Source organism: Fusarium oxysporum, chromosome IX (assembly GCF_013085055.1).
Source record: "Fusarium oxysporum Fo47 chromosome IX, complete sequence".
Classification (NCBI taxonomy): domain Eukaryota; kingdom Fungi; phylum Ascomycota; class Sordariomycetes; order Hypocreales; family Nectriaceae; genus Fusarium; species Fusarium oxysporum.
In genome coordinates this window covers 2735702-2760778 of record NC_072848.1, presented here as the reverse complement: position 1 = coordinate 2760778, position 25077 = coordinate 2735702, and the positions used below count along the sequence as shown (strand labels likewise).

Below are 25077 nucleotides of genomic sequence, written 5' to 3'. Positions count from 1 at the left end.
TCCTATATCCAACCGGTATAGCATTATCGTACAGAGCGTTGAGTGATAAGCGGGAATAAACGGGGTCAACCAAGAGCTTATCGTCCCCAGTCAAGATGCAACGTCCGTTATCTTCCCCGCGTTTCTTATCACAGACACGATTCATGACCCCGCGCTAGGGGCGTTTTCCTGACCCGGATCAGGACCTGAAGATCTCTCTCAGGATCTGTAGGGTAAGAGCGACAGAACGCTCAATGAATGGGACAAGCAGCAAAGTATAGTCGTAATACAGAGTGCTTAGACGATTTATCTTTCTGACCAAAGCTATAGCTATTATTTACTACCTATTACAGTCGTTCTCCTAATTGCACAAGAGAAAGGCGGATGTGTCCGTCAATACACAAGTCTGTTGCTCAAGGCCTAAAAAATTAAACACAGATAGTGAGAGTGCACTGAGCCTACATCCTTAAAAAAGCCACTTTGGCTTCAGGGAAAAAGTCGCCTAGATCTAAATACCCAACTAGCAGGGGTCTGTAAGTTATTGCACTAACAGATTGACTTGAACTCGAATGCTCTTCGCGCGTGAGATAAAGTACTGTCAGTAGTCTCTTAGTGCCTCTCTTCCTCGTCACGTTTCGCGTCTGGTGCGCGATCGATGAACAGGGTTTCCAGCCGCCTCCAATCGGCGCGTTTTCCCTTCATCACCAACAATTCCTTGTGGGCAATAGTCAAGAACAATTGTCAAAAACTTTTATTCCTTGTGATAACTCAAAAAGCTCTATCTCTATCGCTGTGCCTTTTCGAGATCGACCTGCCCAGGTCTCTCATCCTCCGTCATCTCTTGATCTGTTGAACCTGACGCGTCCTCAGTTTTTGCAGGCGATTTGAGGCTCGTGTTTCCAACCCAGAACGTCAGAACCAGACTTAATCCCGAGCATACCGTAAAGAAGACAAATGTGTAATACAGACCCTTCATGTATGCATCTAGAATGATATCCTGATCCTGTTGCGACAAGCCCATACTGCTCAAAGAGTATGTTGATGATGTCAATTGAGCAATCGTGTCGTTGGACACGATGCCTTTACCACCAAGCTCTTTGTTCAACGTGTTAGAGAGGATAACACCCGAGATGACTACTCCAAACGCTCCGCCAATTGTGCGGATAAAGTTTCGCAAACCAGTCGTCACTGCTCTGTCCTCACTGCGACCGTTTGCATACATCCCAACGAGCGTAGGCTGCAGAGTGAACCCAATACCCGCGCCCTCAACGATGAGAATGGCGATTAGCGGGCCCAGCTTCGTCTCACGATCAAAGATAAGCGTAAGGCCATTTCCAAGCGTCCATAGAGCGAAACCAGCTAGGATGCAGTGCATATAACTTCCCACGCGACTCATGTACTGCCCTGAAAGGATAGACGTGAGTGATGTTGGAATGACCACTGCTAAGATGAGAGCACCGGCAACTAGTGCGTCGTATCCAAGGACCGATTGGAAGTACAGCGGTAGATAGAAGAAGTTGCCAAAGTAAGCCAAACCCGTCAAGAAAGACTGCAGGTATAGCGCCCAGCAATGAGGTGCGCGATATAGTCGAAGAGGCATAATCGGTAGTTTTGCCAATTTCCATTCAAACAGAACGAAGAGGACGGCTAGCAAGATACTGATGATGACGGTGGCGATGAAGAAAGCTGACGTCCAGGCATATGTGACGCCTCCTCCAGATATGGGGATCAGAAGTAGTAGTGTTGATGCAATATTGAGAACGATGCCTCCGTAGTCGATCTTTTTTATCTTCTCCATGTACCCTCCGGATCGATGCTTTAGAGGGAGGTAGAACCAGATAATTGCTGTTGTAGGCAGAGTGATGATGGGTATCATCCAAAAGACCCATCGCCAAGTCGCAGATTGAACGATCGCACCGCCTAGGAAGGGTCCGACGCCGTTTGCAAGGGCAATGATGGCTCCTAACATACCTAATCTTTGTCAATCAAGGCTCGCTAAGCATGTATATGACAACTCACCTTGATAGTAGCCTCGATTTTGTAGTGACGTGATATCACTCACGATAATCATGACCAAGCTATTAATCCCCCCACCACCAACACCAGCAATCGACCGGAAGACATACAACTGCACCGGCGTCTTTGCAAAACCGCACGCAAGATCACCAACACCCATAAGAAACAGGCATAGCAAAAGCATATTCTTCCGGCCAAAGATATCCGAAAGTCGGCCATTAATAAGCTGGAAAGCCGTAGACGCTATTAAAAACGAGGTTCCGATCCATGACGTTGAAGTTCCTGTTTCGAGCTCGCCAGCTACGGCGGGTGTAGCCGTTGACACGCTCGTTTGGTCGAGGAAAGATACGAAAAGGCATACTGATAGGGCGGTTATGGAGATAAGAAGGCGTTTTCGGGGGAGGTCGCTGTTGCGTTGGCCGCCTATGCTTTCGGCGTCGCTTTGGTCAGTGCTGTTTTGTTCTGCTATTTGTGTGCTGGAACCGCTGTCGATGTTGGCGATTCGTATTTTCTCATTGCTGGCAAGCTGAGATGGTGACTCGTCCTTTGTGATCTGTTCGGAGCATGCTTGTGATGTGTCGAAATTCTTAGAAACGGCACTCATGTTGACGATTACTTGCGAAGTATCTTGCTTGCGACAAGACAGAGGGAGTACAAGAGAGAGGAAGAAGATGACCAGCTTCGCCAAAGTCCTTGTATTTCTGACACGCAACAGCCTCCACCCAAACAAGAAACGATGATCAATTTTGCAATGTCATCATCAAATTCTTCAGCTCACATATTTCCCGTCAGGAACCCTTATTCCCGAAACCCCCACCTTGTGTTCATTCGACGAGACACGAGCACATTCGCAAAGGTCCCCGTCGGCCAAGAATGTCCCCGTCGGGAATAAAGCGGCTGGTGTAGTGCTGGTTCTCTGTCGGCATCTTCTGTTCCGACGTCTGGATAAGTTTTCCGGATGATTGCGATAAGGGTGGATCTTGGTGGGTTTCAATACCATTTACCCACCGAGTACCTCAGTTAGTGGTGGGGATGATGGAAGGATGGGTATTAGAAATGCATATTTATTGAAGGGGCTTTGATACAGGACTTTTCTTAATGCTGCGATTATTTCGATACTTGGTTCGCAAGCTGGTTTTATCTGAAAACTGAATTGTTGGCGGACAGAGACATCATGTCACGACTCTTTGAGCCATTGGCCGTTGGGTCAACTTCTCTGGAGCACCGAATTGTTATGGCGCCTCTGACCAGATACCGCTGCGACGGTGATCATTGCCCAACTTCAATGACAAGAGGTCAGTGGTAACAAAGCAATCCATTAAACGCTGATGAATAAACAAAACTAACTGGAGTGAATAGAATACTACGAACAACGTGCATCAACACCTGGTACTCTCATCATCAGTGAAGCAACCTTCATATCCGAAAGCACAGCCGGTTCCGACAACGCACCTGGAATTTGGTCCGATGCTCAAGTCACAGTGTGGCGCAGTATAACCGACGCCATTCACGCAAAGGGCTGTAAAGTCTTTTGTCAGCTCTGGCATCAAGGACGAGCCGGCAACCCTGATGTGCTTCAGAGGAAGGGCTACCCTCTTCTATCGAGTAGCGCTGTTCCTATTGACCCATCAATAGCAACTCCTCAGGAGATGACAGAGGATGATATCCAGACTACTCTAGAGAACTATGTCTCTGCTGCGAGAAACGCTATCGCAGCGGGTTTTGACGGCGTTGAGATCCATGGTGCAAATGGGTATCTACCTGATCAATTCTTACAGGACACTTGCAACAAACGCACAGATAGTTGGGGAGGAAGTATCGAGAATCGTGCTAGATTTCACATCGAAGTCACAAAAGCCGTTATCGCCGCCGTCGGAGCCGATAAGATTGGAATGCGCCTCAGTCCCTACAGCGACTTTCTAGGCATGCTCATGGACGACCCCGATCCTCAGTTCCACTATCTCATCGAGCAACTCAAACCACTTGGCCTAGCATACCTGCATCTCATCGAAGCTCGTATACGCGGTAACGATGATGCTGATTGCGGTGGTCAACGGACAGTTCGGTGGATTGTTGAACTGTGGAACAACACAAGTCCTGTGATCCTCTCGGGCGGCTTCAAGGGTGACTCAGCTAGAACCGCTGTTGATGAGATGTACAAGGGATATGATGTTCTGATCGCTTTTGGGAGATATTTTGTCGCGAATCCGGATCTTGTGTTTCGTTTGCAGACGGGTGTTGGATTGGAGGGTTATGACAGAACGTACTTTTATACTCCCAAGATAGCGAGGGGGTATACTGACTATGCGTTTAGTCAGGAGTTCTTGAGCAGGAATACTACAAAGGTGTAACATATGTCAATTAAAATCAGAGAAAACCTGAATTAGTATCGTTATCAGGCCGGTGAATCGCCTTACTACATGCATTGCGTTCTCTGACGAGAGGCCCTAGGCTTTTAGTTGGTTGCTCACTACACTTGATCAAATGACCTGTCTGAATAGATTAACCAGAAAGCTCAGCAGACGGAAGTAGCCGGTGGAACAGTTCGAGAAGCGATGAATCCCCTGTCACGAAGATAAATGAACTAATCGTGACGTGATGAACATGGGCGCCTGGGTCGTACAATGCAGCCATATTCTGGAAAGGCACAGGATATCAGTATTACCACGTTTAAATGTGAATGTATGTTTACGACAATATCGCGTGGCTGTTCATGACTCCTAAAACTAAAGCTGTCCTACCCAGATGTCTTGCTCTTCTGACTATAGCCAATGAAATTACTATGGCATGGTTCGTGAAGATGCTACTAATACACCCAAATGGCAAACATATAGTGCACAGACTCAGAATGCTTCTTACTCGTGTCCCATTTCAAAGACCACGGGGGAGCTTGTACTCTTATTGTAGATGCTAGATCACAAACAGCCAGAAAGTATAAATAGCGATTCTCTCCTACTGTAGCATACAACTTGACCCTTAAATATTTCAAGACCTCTGAGTTTCAAAAACAATACTATCAACAATATTAATTTACCAATCTTAAAACCCTCAAGATGTGCGAAATGGAGACCACTGAAGTCCAGCCCGGAGCAGGCTCAGATCGCGTCCTAGTTGATTGTTGCGAATGGAGAACGTTCACGAGAAAAGACGGGACCACGTATCGCAAGAAGATTCAGGATTGTGACTCTTCCAGTTGCATTTATTCTACTAACTATAGCCCAAAGAAATAGTCACCAAAAGGACTGTAAATGTGTTTTGTTGAATGATGGTACTGACTTTGGATAGCTCCGGATGGAGGAGGTTAATAAGGAGTCTTTGAGGAGAGACCGTGGATCCAACTCTTGGAATAAAAGAGGCTATTTAAGGATATATCTATAATTAGCATGTAAATAACAGAAGATCTGTTCATGGATTATTTACAGATCTGAGGGATTGAGAAATGCCTTCCCCTGCTGCCGCTTTCAAGCCTCAGGCTTTGCTAGCATCTATGTTAGCCCCTGTGACAGCCCCCTTCGACAGCATATTCGCAGGACAAAAGCACAAGAGTTACCACGGCTAATGTTAGCAGTATGCTTTTAACAGATGAAATTTATGAGAAATAGAGTGGGCAGCGATAGCAGACAAAGCTCTACGTTGGTAAACTATGCAGTCGTTAAACCGTCATCAAATTCTCATTGACTCGAGCAATGTATCAACATTATTAACCCGATAGCTCGGCGATCTGTACAACTCCAACTCAACCACCAAGAACTAGATACAAGAACGTCCAATGTTACATGGGCTCATCCCACGAGAGCGACGGCAAGAGGGAGGGCATAGATGAGGACCTCACCGACCATGAAGTTCTTGCCAGCAACGTTGGTTTGACCATCGCTGCCGGAAACACTTGATGGTGATGCGCCCTCGCCGCCGGTTCCTGAGGCGCTCTCAGAAGCACCTCCGCCTGAGCTGTCGCCATTACCATCGCCTGAACCGCTTCCACTGCCATTTCCGCTGCCACTTCCGCTGCCACTTCCGCTGCCACTTCCGCTGCCACTTCCGCTGCCACTTCCGCTGTCACTTCCGCCTCCACCGCCACCAGAACCACCACCGGAACCACCATCACCAGAGTTATCACCATCATCCCCAGAACCACCACCAGAGCCACCACCAGAACCTCCACCTCCTCCACTACCCCCTCTACTGCCCCCGCTAATAGCACTCCTGATATTCGCATCCTGAATAGTTACCTGCACCGGCTTATCACCCGCCTTTTGAACAACATTAACCTTCTGATCCAGCGCAGCCTTGAACTTATCGCTCGAAATACTCTCCTCTTCATCACCAGTGCCCAAAAGCTCTTTATCGTAAATAGTCGAACCGTCAATGAGCATTTGCAAGCGATTACCAGACTTGACGCCTTTCTTGAGGTCTGCGATTTTCACGGAAAGGACGACGCGCACGTCTTCACCCTCGGGGACGTCTTCGTCGCTTGTTGGGGGGAGATCGCACTTTGCTTCGGTGTTGGGAGGGGGTTTGAGAATGCTACTCGAGTCAGTATTTATTGAGGTTATGGGAGGTTTGGTGGAACCTACACGACGGTCTTGTCGCCGGCGCCTTGGAACTCGGCATAGTCGCCCAGGTCAGCTTCTTCCAGATCAATGGCATAATCCTGAGCAGGCGATGTCGGCGCAGCTCCCTTGGAAGTAGCAAGTGTAGTCTTCTCCTCCTTGCCTCCACTACCTGTAGCTGCAGCTTTGCGGGTTGTTCCATCAGCGGTCTGGTCATTCTTCGATCCCGTCGGCTCCGTCTCATCCCCTCCAGTCGGACTAGCATAAGGAGCAGGTGAATATTTACCATCGCCATCAGTCGGCTTCGCCTCGCTCTTCTCAGTCTTTGTCGGCGCTACAATTCCTCTGGATTCCTGCTGGGTAGACTCTTCTGGTTCAGAGTCAGCTTTCGGTTCTTCGGTCTCTTCATCCGATGGCTCTTCGGTCGTTTGTGGAACTTGGTCGTCTGCGGTGTCGGACGCCAGAGGGGTTGCCTCTGGGGTCTCTTCGGCCGCGGAGTTCAAGGCTTCTGTTGGAACGACGGGTGCCGCATCGGTGTCACCATCTGTCTGCGTAGCTTCCTCACCATTGGTATCTGTCTCTTGGGGAGTCTCCTCATCATTGGTCGGCGTAGCATCGACATCTGTTGCGGTGGGCTCGGGCTCAGTGTCGGTTGGCGCGGGCTGGTCAGTGGGAGCTAGCTGTTCATCGTCTGTATTTGTTTCGGCGGGATCGTCAGGAATGGCTGAGGAGTCTTCGACATCGGTAGGTTCATCAGTGGGATCTGGGGCGGGGATTCTGGCATCGGATCCGTCATCAGTGGGCTGAGGGTCATCTATTGTGATTGTCGGTCCATCATCTGCTGGTTCTGGGGGATCTGAAGGAGTGTCTGGTTGCTGTCAGCGGGAGTTAAATAAATGCTTCAATCAAGCGCACCGCCATCTGATGGAGCACTCGGGTCAGGAGCAGGAACATCTGCGGGATCTGTCTCGACAGGGTCGGCAACAGTTGCAATACTGTCACCCTCTGGCTGAGTGTCTGTCTGGCCTAGACCTCTCTCAAGGAGTAGACCTAGTACGAGGCCTTTGAGCAGGCGCATGGTTGCAATGGAAGGTCTAATGGATTGGCTAGGAGAAAAGTAAGTAGAGTACAGAGGGAAATTGTCAAGATCTCTTGTGATGCTCTATTCTGCTGATTCCGTAACACAAGACTTGGCCATTGCCTCTTATACATGCATCCTCTCAGCTCGGCAAGCTCCCTCTTCCCCTCCCAGAATCTAGACCCGGCAGTAGGGCCCTCCATTGAGCTTGTTATGCGCTAGTAGCCAAAGCTGAAAATGCACATTCCCATCGCCCAATATGCTTTGAGGCACATCAGCCTTATGGGGCTCTTGGCAGCGCCAACCAGACAATATTGGGTGTTTTTAAGCGAAACAGGAAAGCCACCTCACCGTCTTCTGACACATAATCACCCAAAAAGTGACGAAAAAGAGTTTGGTTCAGCTACTATTGGCAAAGCCTGCAATTAGACATTTTCTATTGTCACAAAACAATGTTTTAACTTGCCTCCGCCACCTTCGGAGACTGAATCTACCAGCGGAGGCAGTGAGACGCCAAAAAGCGCCACGCTCAATGCTAGGCTGAATCTCTAAAAACAAGGTTAAACAGGCTTCTTCGCAGCAACACGTAGCGGGTGAGCCTCAGTATTGTAAACAAACAGATTCTCCCCTCCCTCCAAGACATCCCATTCGCCCTTGTTCTCCGTCTGGATTAGCCACATGTACTTGAGCGTCTCAGCGAGCATGAAGCTAGCCATGATGCCGCCGCGCACTCCGTCCCCAGACGGAGACAGCACGTTGTTGATGCTAGCGAAGCCCCCGCCAACGCGCATCGTCCTGTTCTGTGCTAGGGTGTACGCCCACGCCACGTCGCGCCAGTACTGGTCGTGCGTCTTCTGGTACGCGTAGTACCAGCTCTCCACGGCCTCGGGTGCCTGGCCGCCCTGGAAGATTCCCTCCTGGATGAAGAAACCCGCGCGGTTGTAGAAGGCGGTCTGGTTTTTGTTCTCGGGCTGTGCTAGTTCGTTGAGATCCCAGCTGTAGAGGGTTGGACCGATGCCGGATGCTGTGTAGCGGTAGCCGTTGGCGCAGTACTCGCTGAAGGAGAGGCCGTAGTCGAGCCAGTCTGGGCGGTCTAGGGCTGAACTTCCGAGAATGAATGATCCGCCGATGAAACATGCGAGGAATTCGGTATAATTGACTTGCTGCCTACCGGTGAATGCGGCTGCCATGGTCAAGTCGGGTCGCGACGATGGATGAGAGATCAGATGTTTAATGGTAGAGTCGGCCGCCATAGTGAAACGCTCACCGTAATGGCTGAACCTGTCTGGATCATAGACATACATCTTAATGAGGTACTCATAAGCTGAGTCATTACCCGACGTCCATCCACCATACTCATCGAGAATCTCACCCGTCTTGAGACTGAAGCGACCTCCAGTGAGACCAGGCCAGACCTCAGAAGATGGAGAAAGCCAATATGACTCAGCGCGATTGGCCAGCTTGCCGTACTGAGGATCTCCAGTGAGATCCGAAAGGTGCTGCCATTCAAGAACAAGAGTGCCCATAGCCGCCAAACCCGCGTAGGCAGTTCCATCCTCAAGGCTGTTCTCGTCGGTGGATGTCTGGTTCTCGATCCACAGTGAACCGAACGGAATTCCGGATGGCGTATCAAAAGCAAACTTTAATGTGTCGGCCAATGTAGTAGCTTGCTTGAGTAGAACATCAACGTTTTCCTTGTTGACTTTGAGATGCTTGAACGGTCCTTTGAGAAGATCATAGGCACTTAGCAATCCACCCAGATATCGAATGTTTGTCTCAAACAAACTGACGGTAGTAGGTTCAGGAGTGTTAGTCTTAGTAAAGTTGATAGTCGGGATAAAGTCCAGAATAATCTCGACAATATCCGTCTGCTCCATCAAAATCGCAGTATCAAGACCATCAACAGCAGTGACGCCCCATCCATTACGATCATCCGTGTAGTTGTTATACTTTGGTCTCAAAGAATCATGAGGGAACGCATGCTCGTAGTATCCATTCCAAGCAAAGCGAAACATATCAATAATATCATCCGCGCGCTTCTTCTGGCTGGGCTCAAACCCGGTGTAGTCATAATGCTTACCGCGCTGTTTGGGATACCGTAACCCCCCAAGCTTCTGCTCAGAGATGGGCGTAGAAGGTGAAGCGATTGCTGATAGCACAAAAGTGCAAAGAACGAGTGAAAACAACATCATGGCCTGAATGAGTGAATGCCATATGCTCAGAAACAACCGACTGGGCAGCACCGCATTTTAACCCAAAGAGCAATGTATTTGCATGTGCCGATGCTCAAATTTACTTTTTTTTTGGAATGTCGCAGATGTAATTACCGCATGTTTATCATCATATAGCATTGTTACAATTGTTCCTGAATTGAGCAGATCAACAGGGGAAATTGAGTTTAATGCGTTAATTATGACTATGCAGATGCGACTGCAAGTCGGCAGTTGTCAAAGCACCACTCAAGCTTTGACTTGCCGATGAAACCTTGAATTGATAACCCTGTAATCTCGGCATCATCGGAGGTTTTACGTGCAGATCATCTGAGTTAAAATGTTTGCCGTGAGTGATGGCTGCAACTTCACTTCTGTGTAGATATGGTCTGACAATTGACCAGAATGCGGATGAATGGAGCAGTGGTTTTGAGCTCTGAAGACCTGAGACCTGAAGAGCTAGGCCGAATTAATGACTCGGGATAAAACCATAGCCAGGCAGCCCTCGAAATGTGTTCATGTTGAAAGTCGGTCGCAGAGGTGGCGATGCGTCAAGCGGATCTGAGATTTGGCCAATCGCCCGACAGAAGGTTGAAACCCCGAAGACCAAAAATCCAAAGACAAAGGTGAAGAATTTGCACTCTTGTGATGCCGGTTTGTGAGGCCAGAGCGCGCGGTATGAGAGGCTCAGTTTTAGCCAAAGGTTGCTCAGTGGGATTCCGAGTTAGATATGATGGCGAGAAGGACGCAATCCTAGGTTTTGAACACCGAGAAGATAAAAGTGCCAGAGACTTTTGTATGGAGGGGAGAGAAACAGATGCAAATCATAATTTCGCTGAATAGATTTCCCGCTCTGGTATATGTCTGGTGCAGCCACTGTCTTTCATATCGGCATTGGACCGACCCCGCGCGCCATTCAAAGCATGTAGCATCCTTCTCGCCTTCATACTCCAATCTTCCAACCTATTCTTCTATCGCTTGCCTTGCAGGATGCCCCACGCGCGGCTCGTAGCATTGTTCGGATAGTGTACGAAACCAGACTCATGGGTCCGGGTACGGCGGTCGGGACGGCTCTTGGCTCCAGTTCCAGATAGTCAAAAATCCAAAAATGACGACTGCAAAAAATATCACCATGGAGATTATACGCTCCGTCGTTGTGATGTCAACCCTGGTGTCATTTTCGAAGGTTGTAGGAGGCGGGAGGAGAGGCTCAGTATCAGGCAATATTGGCCCGGCGAACGTTGAGGAATGGTCAGTATGGTGGTGGTGTGAATGGTGGTGCGGCATTTTTGAAGATAGAAGAGCTCGAGACGCCTCCATGCAGGTGAAAAGTTAAAGATGCCTGGCAGATTATCACTTGGCTGACTTACCTGCCTTATCTACCATATTGACCTTCAAGAGGATTCGCTGCGCCCTGTGGATCCCCGGGGCGCAGCCAACCCCTCTGAAAGACGCAAGGCACTATACTCGTGACCAATATAAAACAAGCAAGTCGAGTGTAGCTGACAGGACCCTTGCGTTGATAAAATTGAGAAGTGTCCAAGTCTGACAGCCAGAATTCGTTACCAGACAAACATTACAGCTAATATACAATATAGCTTTGGCTAAGGCATCGCTGAACACTTCGCCGAAGAGGGTGCCAAAGTCTTCATATGCTACATCAAAAGTGTGCCACCTTTGGTTGGTAAAGCGGCAAGGCAAACGTGTGGGTATGAAACTTAGTATGTATGCGAGTGACTATCCTTAACTAGAAATTCAACAAGCTCCTGTGTCCACTACTTCTCCTCAATCTTTCCAATTTGAGGATGCTGCCCAATAGCCTTCTTCGCCTCCTCCCATGAATCATCGCCATACAACTGACTCCTCAGATAAGCCCACGTAACCCTCTGCATCGCCGCCAACCTCTCAACACCCTCATCTTGACACTCCTTAGCGTCCCATCCACTAATACCACCAAACCCATGCTTTCCATCCTTAACCTCAAAGGAAGCCTTAGGTCCTGGCGAGAGCTTGTAGGGATCATTATGCCAGTCTGCTCCTCGGTAGGTGAGATGCGGACTGACGTCACTGTCGCCCCAGAATACAAGACAGGGAGTCGTCATGTTGGAGAAGTCGAGGTCGAGGAAGGGAAGCATGGATTTGCCGTTTTCAGAGGGGTCGTCGCTTGCGCCGATGGCACCGAAGAGGACGCCTGCTTTGATGCGGGGATCAGCGACCTTGAAGGCTTTTCCATCACGAGGGTCGGTATTGACGGCGCCGAGCAGGAGAGCAGAGGACAAAGAGCCGAGGGAATGTCCAACAACAGCAATCTTGGACTTGTCAAGTCTGCCCTTGAGAAGAGGGACAGTAGTCTCAATGTTATCAAGACTATCGACAATCTGAACCAAATCCTTAGCGCGAGACTCCATAAAGAGCTCACTAATACTCTCAGCGTTCAGCTCGAAGCCTAGTTGTCGAGAGCTCAAGTGTGTAGGTTGAATGACGACAAAGCCATGGCTAGCCCACCAATCGGCAACAGGGCCGTAGCCCTTGAGCGAGGAGAGATAGTTGCTTGGGCCGTGGCCGTGGGAGAGAACTATAATGGGGAGATTATCTCCATTGATGGGAGCTGTGACCTTGAGGTCGAGATCGACTCTGCGGTCTTTGGAGGGGAGAGTGACTGGTGTGAAGGTGAAAATGGGTGAAGCAGAGTTAACCGGGATGTCAGCTGCGCCGCCGATGAGAGAAGGGTTAGGAAACTCCATTGTGGAAAAGTTTTGGATGTCAAGATTGATCGAGATATAAGTGTCTTTGTATAATGAACTGGTCTGTAAATATTCTCATTCATTGTCAGAGAATCCCGCGTCTTATATATCCAACATGCACCTCTTCCAATATGACGATGATAGTATCTTGACCAATCAGAGATCCCTTTCCCAATTCGGTATAGTTTCACTCCAAGCTCTCTGATTTGCTGGATTTTAGCGGTCCTTGATCGGACAATGCTATTTCTCCGTTTTTTGCTGACGGAATCTGCAGGCGTGCTTATTTTTCGCATTCGCCCCGCTTAACCTAAACTTCAATTGGGAGTTAACGCGGTTAAATATGCGGAGGTAGCATGTTAAGGCCGTTGGTCTTATTAATCTGCGCGTGTTGAGGCTATTGGTACTTTTGTACGGAATGTACTTTTTTCATCGTGATCAGTAGGCTTTAGGCTGGTTTGGGCAACTTCGTGACTTGGCGGCCTGAAATAACCGCTCAATGAGTAACCAGTACTAATCTGCCCATTTCCTCCACGAGCTCCTCGATAAATTCCAAGTGCGATATCTCCGCGACAGTAAGCCTTTTGATAGGTATTTGCCTGATCAATCGTGTAAAGCCTTGCAGCAGCTTAAGTCTTTCGTTCTCTGGGTCTGATCGGTTATCGAGAAGCGCGACGGAGAAGATAGTCGAGATTGCAATCATCGGATAGAAGATGATGACCCTAAATGCAATGTTAGTCTTATTGAGACAGAATGATAGAACAGTGTGACGGTAACAGGTACCAGAAGCACTCGTGGGCCAGGACGGGGAGTGCCTTTTCCAGGTAGATCAAGATAGATCTTGAGGCGTCGACTAAAATCTGGAAGTTTATTCTATGGCCGTCGTCTATCAAGTTGTCGATAGGCTGATCTGACTGGAAAATTCTGCATCGAGATTGGTGAATGAGAATAATGCAGTGGTGATATGACAGCCGGAGCATGATTGCCTGTGTATTTGTCTGGGCATCAACAGGTGTTTGCTCCAGGAACGACAAGGTCGGTCGATGGTCAGGTGGAAGAGTCACTCTCCAAGCTTCCAACTCTTTATCCAAATGCCGGATCTTTCTCAATATTTCGGTCTCTGATAGTCTGGAGGCACTTATCGAGTGGAGGTCGTTATAGATCTTTGACTTCATTACCGAGAGTCGAATGTCCCATGGATAGAGCGGCACAGTGGAGGAGTTGCGACTTGAACATGGGCCGGAACTTAGGATATTGGAGCTCTGCATCTGGACGTAGTTAGGAGGCAGCGTGAGGTCGCAGTGATCGTCGTTGATGGCAGGCGGTTGACCAGTCCTGTGAGACAGGTCTTTGTCGATGCAGTAGCAGACCCAAAAGAGGTCACGTATATGGTGAGCTTCATTGCGCTTATCGTAGTGGTCTGGGGGGGAAGGAAATATGTGGGCTCCGAGCTGGAACAGGAAGCGCGAAGTGACTGAGACGAGGAAAGATGCGGATTCTAAATCTCCCATGAAGTATTTGAAGATCATCTATACAGTCGCTAGTCAGATCCCGCATTGTTAGGTTGAAGAAATGGAACTTACGAGCATCATCAACGACTCAAGTCCATCGATCTTCATCTCGCGTAAGATCAGAGGTATTGACCCTTCGATTTCCAAAGCATATCTTTGGCACCAGCAACCAATGTCAGCCATATCATCGCCTGTGTCAAGACCAAAGATGTCGCTGATAAGCAGCACTCCATAAGCACAAGCCTTGGCACTAATCGTATGGAGTTTGCTCCCGGCGCCTTCTGAATAAGCAAGAGGCAGGGTTGTCGTCATGAAGCGGTGAAGACTTAGCAGTGGGAAGACAAGAGACTGCGCAGATGAACAAAATCGCGCTGCTAGCTCCTCGACAATCTTACTGTCGGGAAGCTTTAGAATCGTGTGATTATCATTTGCAAGAGGGGGCCTGGTGGAACACAGGTAAGGAAGACGGTACTTGTCGACGATATTTGATGAAATGGTTGAGCCTGTCCTGCTTTTGATCCACTGTTGACTTTGCGGGCTGAAGAGCGAATTACCATTCAATAAACGCAAGCCCTCTAAATAAGTTGGATTACAATCATGAGCATCGCTCGCTAAAAAAAAGCATCTTGCATTAGCGAAAGGAAGACGCAATATGGTAAGAAAGACTCTCACGACGAGGAATAAGCTCCCTATCATCTTGTTCAAAAAGACTAAGCTGTCGACTCGGTGATGCGGTTTTCGGAAGCCTTGAAAGCTTAGATCTGTTGTAATAAGTCAGTTGAAAGAGCCGGAATATATCGGCCGAAGACTCGGTATACCGAAGTGCGGATCCCTCTGACTTTGCAGCTTCGTTGTAGGTACACGTCAAGCCATGATGTTGGCAGTAGTCGCACTGCGGTACAGCTCGGTCACACTGGATCTAGACGTGAGTTAGCCAATTATCCTAGTAACAAACTTGAGTATTGGTATAAGATGAAGCGATTCAACGACTAACGACCGCTGCGCGTTACAGCGCAGTGGCCTTACTCCTCAAGCTCGGCCAGAGGCAGCGGAGCAAAACCCACCTTCTTCCTGCGACATGAGTCGCAAGCCCGCGGTTTTCGACCTCTTGTCGATTTCGGCATTATGATTGGCTGTTGCTGTTTATCCGCATGTCACCTCTGAAGAGGGATAATAAGTGGTGTTATTAAGCCAGGAAAATTTCTGGCCACTGTCGCGCCTCGGGTTTTCCGAGCCGGCAGTTGGACAAATCGGCGCTAATCGACATGGGCCGCCTTTACCGATCCGAGATACTCTGCAACAGCGCATTTCAGAACCGGTTCAACCCAAATGCGGAAATTTTAAACATTGATACACGATAATTGATGACGTCCATAAGTCTGGTAATAATTCTTGCCTATGGATGCCGGTCTCTGGCATTCCCATGAGTCCGGCACTGGTGGACCCTGAGCATCACGAACCCGCTGAATCAGCGGGAAATTAGAAGGGTCTATGACATCAATGTCGCAAAGTTCCAATTGAAGCTCGAGGAGTTGTTACAGAACTCCACTGCCTTTGGAATCACTTATATTTCTAACATGCTCTATAAAAGGACTCATTTCCCACTGGAACTCCCCATGAGTTTTTGTAGCACAGAATCTATCATCAGAGTTGTTGAGAAACCCGGCTTGGAATCCTACCTTCAACACCATTTCACTATGACTCAAGACAAGAAGACTGTGGTTGTTATTGGTGCGACCGGTCTTCAGGTATGATTCCCGAGTCACCTTGTGCAGAGCATTCAGGTTAACTATTCTTCGCTTAGGGTGGCTCAGTCGTTCAGACGCTTGCCAAATCCCGGGACAGATACACTATCCGCGGTCTAACCCGAAATATCTCTTCTCCCAAGGCCGAAGCGTTGAAGGAACTTGGCATCGAAATGCATCAAGCAGACGTCGACAATGCAACCAGCCTACGAAGGGCCTTTGAGGGTGCTAACATCATCTTCGCCATGACTGACTTTTGGCAACACATGTCCGCTACCAAAGAGGAAGAGCAGGGCAAGCGTATCATGGATATAGCCGCTGATCTTCCTCATCTCGAGCATATCATTTGGGCGAGCTTGCCTGACGCTAAAACTATCTCGAATGGAAAATATCCTCATGTTTATCATTGGCAGAGTAAAGCAGCTGTGGCAGATTACATTCGGACCGAGAAACCTGCTCTGTGGAAGAAGACAACTGCGGTGCTGTTTCCGAATTACTTTGAGAATTGTGTCACGCAGCCGCGTACTTATCTTCCTATCAAGGTCCGTTGTCGCATAAATGTAGTGGTGGATAAGCTGACATGGGGATCAGCAAGATGATGGGACTTATTTGAGGTCCTTTGTTCTTCCTGAGACAACTCCTCTTCCAAACGTTGCTATCTCGGATACCGGCAAGTTGGTCCAGTATATCCTCGACCATCCCGATGAATGTCTGGAAAAGACAATTGCCTTCTATTCTGAGGCTATTTCGGAAGGAGACAAGATCAAGTCTATGGCATCTGGTGAGTACTCACTCCGATCATGGATGACCAGGAGCGAGAACGTTGGGTCGCTGACTATCCAAAGCCTACGGAATCGACATACGCTACAATGAGCTCTCTTCCGAGGAGTTCCAATCCATTCTAAAGAGCAAGATGGACGACACATGTGCTTTGGACTTCACAGAGCAGTTGCTGATCTTTCGAGACTTTGGCATGATCTATGCTCGTCCTGAATTCTTGCAAGCTAATGAGGTAAGCTATTCCAAGAGGACTATGTATCTGAGAATTTGTCTCTCATATTCTATCTAGCTTCCTGGCCTTGATCTGATGAAGTGGGAGGATTTCATGGCTGTCCACAATTTGGCTGAGTATATGACGACCAGCAACTAAGGCTCTATTATAGTCAACATGGGGAGATGTTGTTTTAGTGGATAAATTAGGGAGAGACTAAATAGACCGGTTCTTGTTCTATGTATGGAATGACCTCTTGCACCGAACTTCTTGTATAAATCCTGTCTCTTATTCTTTCCCTGGCCCATTCTCTCTCTTTTCCACAGGAAAGTAAACAAGTCTGATGGCCCTCGCATAAGTCTTAGCACTTATACGTTACATACTACTAGATTCATTCACTTAAGCTTTAAGCCTTTAACGCACGCTGAGACCTTGCACAGACGGGTTAGGTCTCCGTCGTGCTTGGGGATTGAAATCATTGGAGATATGCAGGCTAGTCTTTACCGGGTGTATATGTAGCGTTCAACTGGTACGGCTCAAACTCTAGGTCTTGAGGAATTTACATCAACACTACCCTTTCATAAACACGCATTCAGTCACGCTCATCTCAAACCATCAGGGATTTGGACCAGTCCATTCTGCGCTGACTCAGCGCAGAATTCCGCTGTAGCCTGATTGCGGCCTTGGTCGGACTCTTAAGCAGGGGACAAACAGCGAAGGAAATACGAAAACCCCATATCAGGAAATACAATTACATAAGTGGCGCCTTATAGCATTGATTCCGGACAAGCATCATATTGAATTGGTGGAGGCGGTGTAACTGATGCAGTTCTACTATCATATCATGATGTCTTTTTCACGGTAGGGTTCTCGATCTGGGAAACGCCTTCGATGTTTAGCATAAGACGGATTCGAACAAGTACCGAATACCGAGAGTTTAGCGAATGTGATACAGTCACTGCTGAACTTTGTCTGCCATGGTATCATCAAGTTATGCCAAACCTTGGCAAAGCCATGCCACGAAGACCAGCTAACTTACCAAGGCGGAGTAAATCCACATGAGACTGTCAAGACCCGGGTGATTTGAAGCGGGGATCTCAATGATTACCCTCGGGTCTAATGGAATATAAAGAGCCACCGGGCCTTTCCTGCTCATCCATCTATACTCCTGCTCTCACAGCATCACCAAGCTCATCTCACTATGGCTACTATTAGCAATTCAGACTCCCTCCCCAGTGTCTTCCAAGACTTCACCGCCGAATATCCAAACATCAAAGTCATCCTGCCTGGCGATGCAGAGTGGGCCGATATTACGAAATCCTTCATCAAGACTTCCAGCTCTCCGAGCATCGTCGCCAGGCCGCAAATGCATCAGATGTTCAGGATCTAGTTCGATTCTGCGTTTCGCACGGTATCGACTTTGTGGTTCGCTCAGGCGGACATAATTGCACTGGCAGAAGCCAAGTCAATGGTGCTTTGACTTTCGATATGCGCAATATCAACTATGTCAATATTTCGGAGGATAAGAAGACTGCTAATATTGGGGGAGGAATCATTGCACGGGAGTCGGCGAAGGCTTTGGATGCTGAGGAGCTAATTACAACAACGTGAGTCAACACCACTGTGTGGACTAATGTTGACTGATGAGAGGCTAAGGCGCCGAATGCTTCAGTTGGGTATGTCGGTTGGGCAACACTCGGAACTTACAGTCCTTTGTCTACCAAGTATGGACTGGGCGTTGACCAGATCATTGGCGCTAAGTATGTCAATGCTGAAGGTGTGCTTGTTGATGCCGGTGGTGAAGAGCTGATGGCCATACGTGGTGGAGGCGATTGTCTTGGTATTATTGCCGAGATAACTGTCATAATTATTTTTTTAAACCTATAATAACTATCCTGGCTATTATAATGCCTATTATAAAGCCGGTTTTATTAAAGTTTTAAATATTATCTAATAAAATATTATAGTTTATAATTATATTTTATATAAGCCTAAACTAGCTATAATTAATTAACAAATATTTATAGTTTTCTTTCTAATAGTTATATTTTTAAAATAAATACATCTAAGCTCTGGTTATAACTTAATAAAGTTATAAACCTAGCGCTTAACGATAGGTAATATATTGCAGTCTATAACCAGAGAATTAGCTATTTCTTCTATAAAACGCAATTGCAAGGGGAATCCTCGCGAATCTAAATCCAGAATAAACTAGACGATTATCTGTTCTTCTGAAATTATTAATAGGATGTAACTTCATGAAAGTAATGACGACAGGTGGCAGATGCACGGACGGAAAGTGTGTAGTTTACTAAATTACAAGTGGTCCTTAGTACAATAGGAAGATAATTGAATCTATGTTAAATGTGTCACTCCGTTTTGTAGATTCTCCACTACTCCCTCTATAACCACCACTTCAAATAGATCTAGTCGTGGTAAGCTGATTGTTCCATCGTTGACCTCTAGCTTCTGATCCATCCTCAAAGCTCGCGCCGACACTCCGAGGGAATCTCCTTCTATCTTGATCGAGCCCTGCTCAATTGGAATGTGACTACCAAAGTTGAGCCTCCGAGCGCCGGACATATTGACAAGATGGACGACAAGCTTATCGCCACTCCGATGCAGAGTGATCTCAACTTGTTCAGCAAGGTTGAATGTGAGCTTCTCGGGTGTGCTATACTGCCTGAATACCTGCAGAAAAAAGTCACGCTGACAACTAAGTCCAGTTTCTCGATAACCCCTTCCAACAGTAAAAGGAACCATAACACCTTTCCCAGAACCGTATTGTGCCATACCATAACCTGGATGGTCGATCTCGATATTACCGTAGGCCTTTTCCGGGGGAGCAAAGGGTGCTCGGGAAAGTGTCTTGTGACTCTTGACACTATCTTCCTTCCACTCAAAATAGTTGGCCGCCCCAAAAAGAGGGATCATAGGGCCGTTGTAGTAGTGAATTCCCTTCTTCTTCTGGAGTGGCGCCACATATGAGGACCATAACAGTCTGCCCTCGGCCACAACAGCGCGGCGTCGGCGAACGGGAAGGCACTTGAGTTGGATTGAACCAGCTTCCTCTTGGCCTGACGATCCCGTGCAAATTAAGACACCGCCCGTTTGCTCGACCCAGCGATCGAAAATGCTGGCGGATTCTGGAGGAACATTACGCAGATCGGGCAGTATCAGGTTCTTATAACGGGAAAGACTCAAGTTTGCCTCCAACCCAGGCAGATGCTCGAGTGCTACTACGTCGAAAGGAATATGCATCTCTTGCAAGGCCGAGTATAATCCCCGGAACTCAGATAAGGATTGCTGATAGCTCCGCCCTGCCATGTATCCGCGATCCGGCCGCAAGAGCCCGGTGAGCGCGCAAGGCACGAAGTTGCGGTATGTATCATGATACTGGGTATGGAACCGGGTTATATCTGCAGCGACGTCCAGGCAGGGGTATGGAATCTTTCCTGGTGTTCCCATCATGTAGGTAGAGGGTGTACCCCCGCGAGAAATGCATTGGATCAAGTATTGGGCAAACTGGGCTGGCTCTTCTCCGGCCATGCGGTACCTCATATCGATAAAACACGTCGAATTAGCTAATACGGGTACGTTTGGCCGATAAGATATCCAAGAGCTAATCCATTCCGAGGTTGAATGATGCCAAAACTCTCGGCCAATTTCGTTATTTGACTCTTGGTAGATAATATCAGCTGCTTTCCCCCTGATAAGGGCTGTTTCAGGGAGTCTCTTAGCAATAAAATCGCGTATCTTTGCCGTGATATCATCTATGATGTTTCGGCTGAAGATAAGCCAGATCCCGTAATTGATATCTTGTGGTCCTTTTGGCATTTCAAGACCTCGTGCAAACTCGAGCCATAATGACTGGCAATTGACGCAATGGCAGACGCCGTGGTACACCTTGTAATAGTCTTCCTCGTTCATGGTGGCCCAGTTGAAGAACATGCCATCAATCTTGTAGCGTTCCGTCACCTCCTGGAGGATATCGAAAATGTGTTCCTGATAATAACCCCCAGAAGGGCAAACCGAGACGAGGCCGGCTGTGTGTTCCTGAAGATTACCCAGCGGAGAGACATAACACCACTCAGGATGCTCGGCAGCCACGTGAGGGGCAATCTTTGAGAAATCCATGCGGGCGAGGAACTTGAGCCCCTTGGCATGGGCTGCGGCGAGAGCATCGCCGACAAGGTCGCCGCTGGCCCTCTCGGCTAAGTTCGGATTTCGCGTCTGGAAAGCCAGGTCAGAGGGGTATTGGGCCTGTATGCCACCCACTCCACAAAGCCAAGCTGTCGCGCCAAAGTCCTTGATCCAATGGGCCACGTCGTCAACGTCCATTCCCGCGTCAATCTCGCGGAGGTTGGTCTGGACAACCGAGAACGGCTCGTGCCACCATTGGTGAGGAGTTGGTGCAGCAACGGTCATGGTTCTGGTCGGTGCGCTCATGAATATTGGTATAGGATATAAAGGCACAGTCAAATGAGATGATGATCTGTATCTGGCCGCTGTCAGAAAACTCAACCTAAGATTTGCGATATGAACTATAGGTCAGGAAAGGCTTGGACAATTACCAACGTTAGGTTAACTGGTAGTTAATATATAAGCGCGACAAATTATGTTGCCTTGATCGACTTGTTCATAGGAGATCCCTGCACCAACCCCCGCGTAATCAAGTGGCCAAATTTGTGGGTCATCTGATTTGGTTCGGGCGGTTGATGTTGATCCATCTAGTTGCCATCTAATAGCCGGTATAACCGGCCAGTGCCGTTGGCCAGAAGCAGCCTAATTGACTAAAGAAGTGGGAATTGTAATTGAAACACGGATAAAGCAGTATGCGTAGACATAATAAAAGGCAAGCCTAGATGTTGAGTTTGGCGGGCTACGTGCCATCACATCAGTGTAAGAGTCCTGAACACAAACAAGACCTTGCTTGGCCCTAGGTAGCTGTGCATACAAACGACCCAGTCAACGCAAGCATGGCTACAACGATGGGCCAGCGTCTCGCTGGAAAAACAATTCTTATAACGGGAGCGTCATCCGGCATCGGTCGAAGTACGGCCAAAGAGTTTGCGAGGACATGTTCAAGCAACCTGAAGCTCATCCTCGCTGCACGGAGGTTCGAATCGCTGCAGGCCTTGACGGATGAGATACGCAGCGAGGTCGGCGATGGAGTCAGAATCTTGCCTATCAAACTAGACGTGAGCAAGTCTGAAGATGTCTCAAGTTTTATTGGTAAACTTCCTGATGAGTTCAAAGATATTGACATTCTTGTCAACAACGCGTATGTCTTTCTCGACCCATGTCCCATCCTTGCTTTACTGATGATTTTGGTTGCCCAGTGGTCTCGTCAAGGGCATTGCCCGGGCCCCCGACATTGCCTTGGAAGATATCCAGACCATGTTTACGACTAATGTTACCGGGTTGATCAACATGACGCAGACAGTGTTGTCCATCTTCAAACGGAAGCCCGGAGGCGGCTCCGGCGATATTATCAATATCGGCAGTATTGCAGGTCGAGAGCCTTATCAAGGTGGCAGTATCTACTGCGCGACAAAGTCAGCCGTGCGGTCATTTACAGACGCCTTGCGGCGCGAGCTGATTGACACTCGCATCAGAGTCATTGGAGTGGATCCTGGTCAAGTCGAGACTGTGAGCTCAGACTCTCATGCTGAGGTATCAATGAAATAATGAGGCTGATTGATATGCAACTAGGAATTCTCTATTGTCAGGTTTTATGGTGACAAGAGCAAAGCTGATGCAGTCTATGCGTGAGTAACCTGTCTTGTATATTTCAATCAATGTCAGACTGATTAGCTTCTAGTGGTTATAATCCTCTTACTCCAGATGATATTGCAGAGGTTATTGTATTTGCTGCTGGCAGAAGAGAAAATGTGGTTCTGGCTGATTCTCTAATTTTTCCAAATCATCAGGTATACAACGTTCCTCTTTCTTTTAACATCCAAGACTACCGCATAGATACTAATTCGAGATATAAAAGGCTGCTGCAACAGTTATGCATAAACGATCTTAGAGGGATAAATATGATCTAGCTAAGATAGATATTGTAAGGGGATAAAAAGATAAAGATTTGCTTAAAATTCACCCCCATTCCTTTACAGAATAGATGGCATTTCAAGAGATTACCACCACAATAGTTCAACGAGGTTATATTTTCACTTTTTCAATGTTTAATCTACTTACGAAGATCTGCCCAACCCTAGTTAGCCCCTAAACGCATAGCCAGCCGTGTGTATAAAATATTATATAAGCCATATGCATGTGTGAAAAGCGTTTTTAGCAGTGATGCGGGCTATGAGATTTTCAGCTATTTAATTGATTGGTGGATTAACTGATCTCACTAACTTTTTGGGCAGAAGCTGGTGTATTGAATACTTACCCCCAGCTTCGCTCTAACCGGCAGCTTCTTCGGTCGCCTTAGCTGGCCCACAGCAGCTGCTGGTTACAGGCTTACTTCCAGGCAGCTACTATAGCGATTCCTTACCACCAAAACGGCTGTTTACACAACTGTTCATATAACGAGGCAATTTTCCAGTACGTTGAACAAGGATACCCTTTCACTACTGCCTCTCGCAGACCTTTTTCTAGCAGAGGAGGTATATATGATATTTAGGAGGCGGCAGCAGCAGATGGTAAGGCCTAGCAGGCCATTTATTCCGGTAAATAATTAAAATTTTATAAACATTTTAAATTATAGCATTCTCAAAAGTAAAAACTGCATTACAGCGCAATTCCAACAGGCCAAATTGTAGGCTGACACAATCCGCACGCCTACGCGTTCAGGTGTGGAGGCGCTCGCTGTGCGAGTTTATGGGGGGTCTATTTGCGGGTCTTGACCCCTTCACCGGCTCTCGGCACGTACGGCAAACAGATGACACGTCAATAGAAAAACCCACAAAACCTTGCTTACCTACAATTACACTTGAGAGATGATAGATCTTGGCGAGGAAGAGCCGCGCAACAAGATATGTAATCCTTTTACCTTGAACAACCCAGCCTTCCGTTCCCTCCAGCCCACACCAGTCATCTAGAAGTCTCGTGTATCTGCAGGGCGCTTCCAGAGTCGTTTACTCCATTCATCCGCCCCTGTTCGCCATGTCGAAGCGAAATCAGGAGCTTGTGGTCGTGGCCACTGTCCAGTGGGACTCTCAAGAGATCGACATCATTCGAAAAGCATTTGAGCCAGCCGAGTTTGTTCATATCCGCAGAGGCGAGCAGCACATTTTTGACCAGGCCATTAAGCGTGCCCAAATTGCCATATTGGCCAGCGACGTCACCCCAGGCATGCTTTCTGATGCGCCAAATCTGATCTGGATTCATTGTGATCACGCTGGTCTCAACAAATCGGCCCGCCCCGAGGTGTTTGAGCGAGGCCTAGTCATCACCAGTTCAGCGGGCCGCTCATCACCTGCACTTGCTCAGCATGCCTTTTTCTTCGCTCTTTCATTAAGATACGACTCCAGGGGCTTGTTCCAGCGTCAGGTATCCTGTCAGTGGCATAATGGACGTGAGGAGCTGCGCCTGCGGGGTGCTCTTTGGGGCCAGAGCTTGGGCATCCTGGGCTTTGGCAATACGGGTAAGGAGATGGCCCTGTTGGGCAGAGCCTTTGGCATGCACGTTACGGTTATTAGACGAAGAAAGCTCAGTGGCGACTCCAAGCTACCTGATAACGTCGACGTCATGCTGAGTACCGAGAATGGAGACAGTATAGAGGGACTTCTTGGCTGCGATGTTGTAATGCTCGCAGCTAGCCTCACCGACGAGACATATCATCTGTTTGGAGCGACTCAGTTCAGGCAGATGAAGCCATCCTCTGTCATCATTAACATGGGGAGAGGCTCATTGATTGATGAAACCGCTTTGGTAACCGCCCTGAAGGCTGGCGAAATTGCGGGAGCTGGACTTGATGTATTCGAAGTTGAGCCATTGCCCGAGCAGTCCCCTCTGTGGAAGTTACCCAATGTGGTTATCACGCCTCACTCGACGCCGGGAATGCCAGATCGCACGGCTCGGTCTATAGAGATCATCTGTGACAACATCCGGCGGTTCAAAAACAACCAGCCGTTACTCAACGCATTAGAACAGGGCGATATCTATACTAAGGGTCTTTGACCTGATGGTCTAATGAGTTTAGACTGAATATACCCATACAAATATACATATACTACGCACTGGTAATCTTCACTACTTGTCCTTTGTATACCCGACAGTTTCTAAAGGCTTTGGCTTCAATTT

General features: G+C 48.0%; 10 protein-coding genes across 10 annotated transcripts; 4 read left to right on the top strand and 6 right to left on the bottom strand.

Moving 5' to 3' along the window:
* Positions 1-736: 736 nt before the first annotated feature.
* Positions 737-2782, bottom strand: FOBCDRAFT_190149 (major facilitator superfamily domain-containing protein). The gene is made up of 2 exons (XM_031190639.3): positions 1999-2782; positions 737-1950 (listed from the first exon to the last, which is right to left on the bottom strand). The coding sequence occupies exons 1-2, from the start codon at positions 2597-2599 to the stop codon at positions 764-766; spliced, it is 1788 nt and encodes a 595-aa protein (XP_031034624.2). The 5' UTR covers positions 2600-2782; the 3' UTR covers positions 737-763.
* A 258-nt stretch (positions 2783-3040) lies between these two features.
* On the top strand, positions 3041-4376 carry FOBCDRAFT_264415 (uncharacterized protein). Its single transcript, XM_031190638.3, has 2 exons — positions 3041-3290; positions 3355-4376. Exons 1-2 carry the CDS (start codon positions 3170-3172, stop codon positions 4344-4346), a joined length of 1113 nt encoding a protein of 370 aa, XP_031034623.2. The 5' UTR covers positions 3041-3169; the 3' UTR covers positions 4347-4376.
* Positions 4377-5641: 1265 nt separating this feature from the next.
* Positions 5642-7706, bottom strand: FOBCDRAFT_323235 (uncharacterized protein). Its single transcript, XM_059612094.1, has 3 exons — positions 7461-7706; positions 6570-7413; positions 5642-6519 (listed from the first exon to the last, which is right to left on the bottom strand). Exons 1-3 carry the CDS (start codon positions 7621-7623, stop codon positions 5778-5780), a joined length of 1749 nt encoding a protein of 582 aa, XP_059465876.1. The 5' UTR covers positions 7624-7706; the 3' UTR covers positions 5642-5777.
* A 336-nt stretch (positions 7707-8042) lies between these two features.
* On the bottom strand, positions 8043-9963 carry FOBCDRAFT_323234 (glycoside hydrolase). The gene has a single exon (XM_031190634.3). It carries the CDS (start codon positions 9813-9815, stop codon positions 8184-8186), a length of 1632 nt encoding a protein of 543 aa, XP_031034619.3. The 5' UTR covers positions 9816-9963; the 3' UTR covers positions 8043-8183.
* Positions 9964-11608: 1645 nt separating this feature from the next.
* On the bottom strand, positions 11609-12577 carry FOBCDRAFT_190140 (Alpha/Beta hydrolase protein; the record flags this gene model as incomplete). The annotated part of the gene is made up of 1 exon (XM_031190633.2): positions 11609-12577. One exon carries the CDS (start codon positions 12575-12577, stop codon positions 11609-11611), a length of 969 nt encoding a protein of 322 aa, XP_031034618.2.
* A 172-nt stretch (positions 12578-12749) lies between these two features.
* On the bottom strand, positions 12750-15209 carry FOBCDRAFT_190136 (uncharacterized protein; the record flags this gene model as incomplete). The annotated part of the gene is made up of 6 exons (XM_031190632.3): positions 12750-13296; positions 13358-14103; positions 14158-14696; positions 14758-14846; positions 14904-15004; positions 15150-15209. 6 exons carry the CDS (start codon positions 15207-15209, stop codon positions 13071-13073), a joined length of 1761 nt encoding a protein of 586 aa, XP_031034617.3. The 3' UTR covers positions 12750-13070.
* A 197-nt stretch (positions 15210-15406) lies between these two features.
* FOBCDRAFT_231927 (uncharacterized protein) lies at positions 15407-17081 on the top strand. The gene is made up of 5 exons (XM_031190631.3): positions 15407-15833; positions 15890-16372; positions 16422-16611; positions 16676-16842; positions 16900-17081. The coding sequence occupies exons 1-5, from the start codon at positions 15663-15665 to the stop codon at positions 16978-16980; spliced, it is 1092 nt and encodes a 363-aa protein (XP_031034616.2). The 5' UTR covers positions 15407-15662; the 3' UTR covers positions 16981-17081.
* Positions 17082-19176: 2095 nt separating this feature from the next.
* Positions 19177-21249, bottom strand: FOBCDRAFT_190132 (glycosyl hydrolase 6-domain-containing protein; the record flags this gene model as incomplete). Its single annotated transcript, XM_031190629.2, has 1 exon — positions 19177-21249. One exon carries the CDS (start codon positions 21247-21249, stop codon positions 19177-19179), a length of 2073 nt encoding a protein of 690 aa, XP_031034614.2.
* Positions 21250-21800: 551 nt separating this feature from the next.
* Positions 21801-22596, top strand: FOBCDRAFT_144445 (uncharacterized protein; the record flags this gene model as incomplete). Its single annotated transcript, XM_031190628.3, has 3 exons — positions 21801-22105; positions 22164-22473; positions 22537-22596. 3 exons carry the CDS (start codon positions 21801-21803, stop codon positions 22594-22596), a joined length of 675 nt encoding a protein of 224 aa, XP_031034613.3.
* Positions 22597-23813: 1217 nt separating this feature from the next.
* On the top strand, positions 23814-25010 carry FOBCDRAFT_53657 (D-isomer specific 2-hydroxyacid dehydrogenase). The gene has a single exon (XM_031190627.3). It carries the CDS (start codon positions 23938-23940, stop codon positions 24952-24954), a length of 1017 nt encoding a protein of 338 aa, XP_031034612.2. The 5' UTR covers positions 23814-23937; the 3' UTR covers positions 24955-25010.
* The last annotated feature ends 67 nt before the right edge of the window (positions 25011-25077 follow it).

Excerpts from the sequence above, each read along its gene's own strand:
- FOBCDRAFT_190149 (XM_031190639.3), bottom strand. The coding sequence starts at position 2,599 with ATGAGTGCCGTTTCTAAGAATTTCGACACATCACAAGCATGCTCCGAA. Across the intron at positions 1,951-1,998 it reads AAATCGAGGCTACTATCAAG|GTATGTTAGGAGCCATCATT; the intron begins GTGAGTTGTCAT and ends GACAAAGATTAG.
- FOBCDRAFT_264415 (XM_031190638.3), top strand. The coding sequence starts at position 3,170 with ATGTCACGACTCTTTGAGCCATTGGCCGTTGGGTCAACTTCTCTGGAG. Across the intron at positions 3,291-3,354 it reads CCCAACTTCAATGACAAGAG|AATACTACGAACAACGTGCA; the intron begins GTCAGTGGTAAC and ends TGGAGTGAATAG.
- FOBCDRAFT_323235 (XM_059612094.1), bottom strand. The coding sequence starts at position 7,623 with ATGCGCCTGCTCAAAGGCCTCGTACTAGGTCTACTCCTTGAGAGAGGT. Across the intron at positions 7,414-7,460 it reads GAGTGCTCCATCAGATGGCG|ACACTCCTTCAGATCCCCCA; the intron begins GTGCGCTTGATT and ends GACAGCAACCAG. Across the intron at positions 6,520-6,569 it reads GCCGGCGACAAGACCGTCGT|CATTCTCAAACCCCCTCCCA; the intron begins GTAGGTTCCACC and ends TGACTCGAGTAG.
- FOBCDRAFT_323234 (XM_031190634.3), bottom strand. The coding sequence starts at position 9,815 with ATGATGTTGTTTTCACTCGTTCTTTGCACTTTTGTGCTATCAGCAATC.
- FOBCDRAFT_231927 (XM_031190631.3), top strand. The coding sequence starts at position 15,663 with ATGCTCTATAAAAGGACTCATTTCCCACTGGAACTCCCCATGAGTTTT. Across the intron at positions 16,612-16,675 it reads GATCAAGTCTATGGCATCTG|CCTACGGAATCGACATACGC; the intron begins GTGAGTACTCAC and ends GACTATCCAAAG. Across the intron at positions 16,843-16,899 it reads AATTCTTGCAAGCTAATGAG|CTTCCTGGCCTTGATCTGAT; the intron begins GTAAGCTATTCC and ends TATTCTATCTAG.
- FOBCDRAFT_53657 (XM_031190627.3), top strand. The coding sequence starts at position 23,938 with ATGTCGAAGCGAAATCAGGAGCTTGTGGTCGTGGCCACTGTCCAGTGG.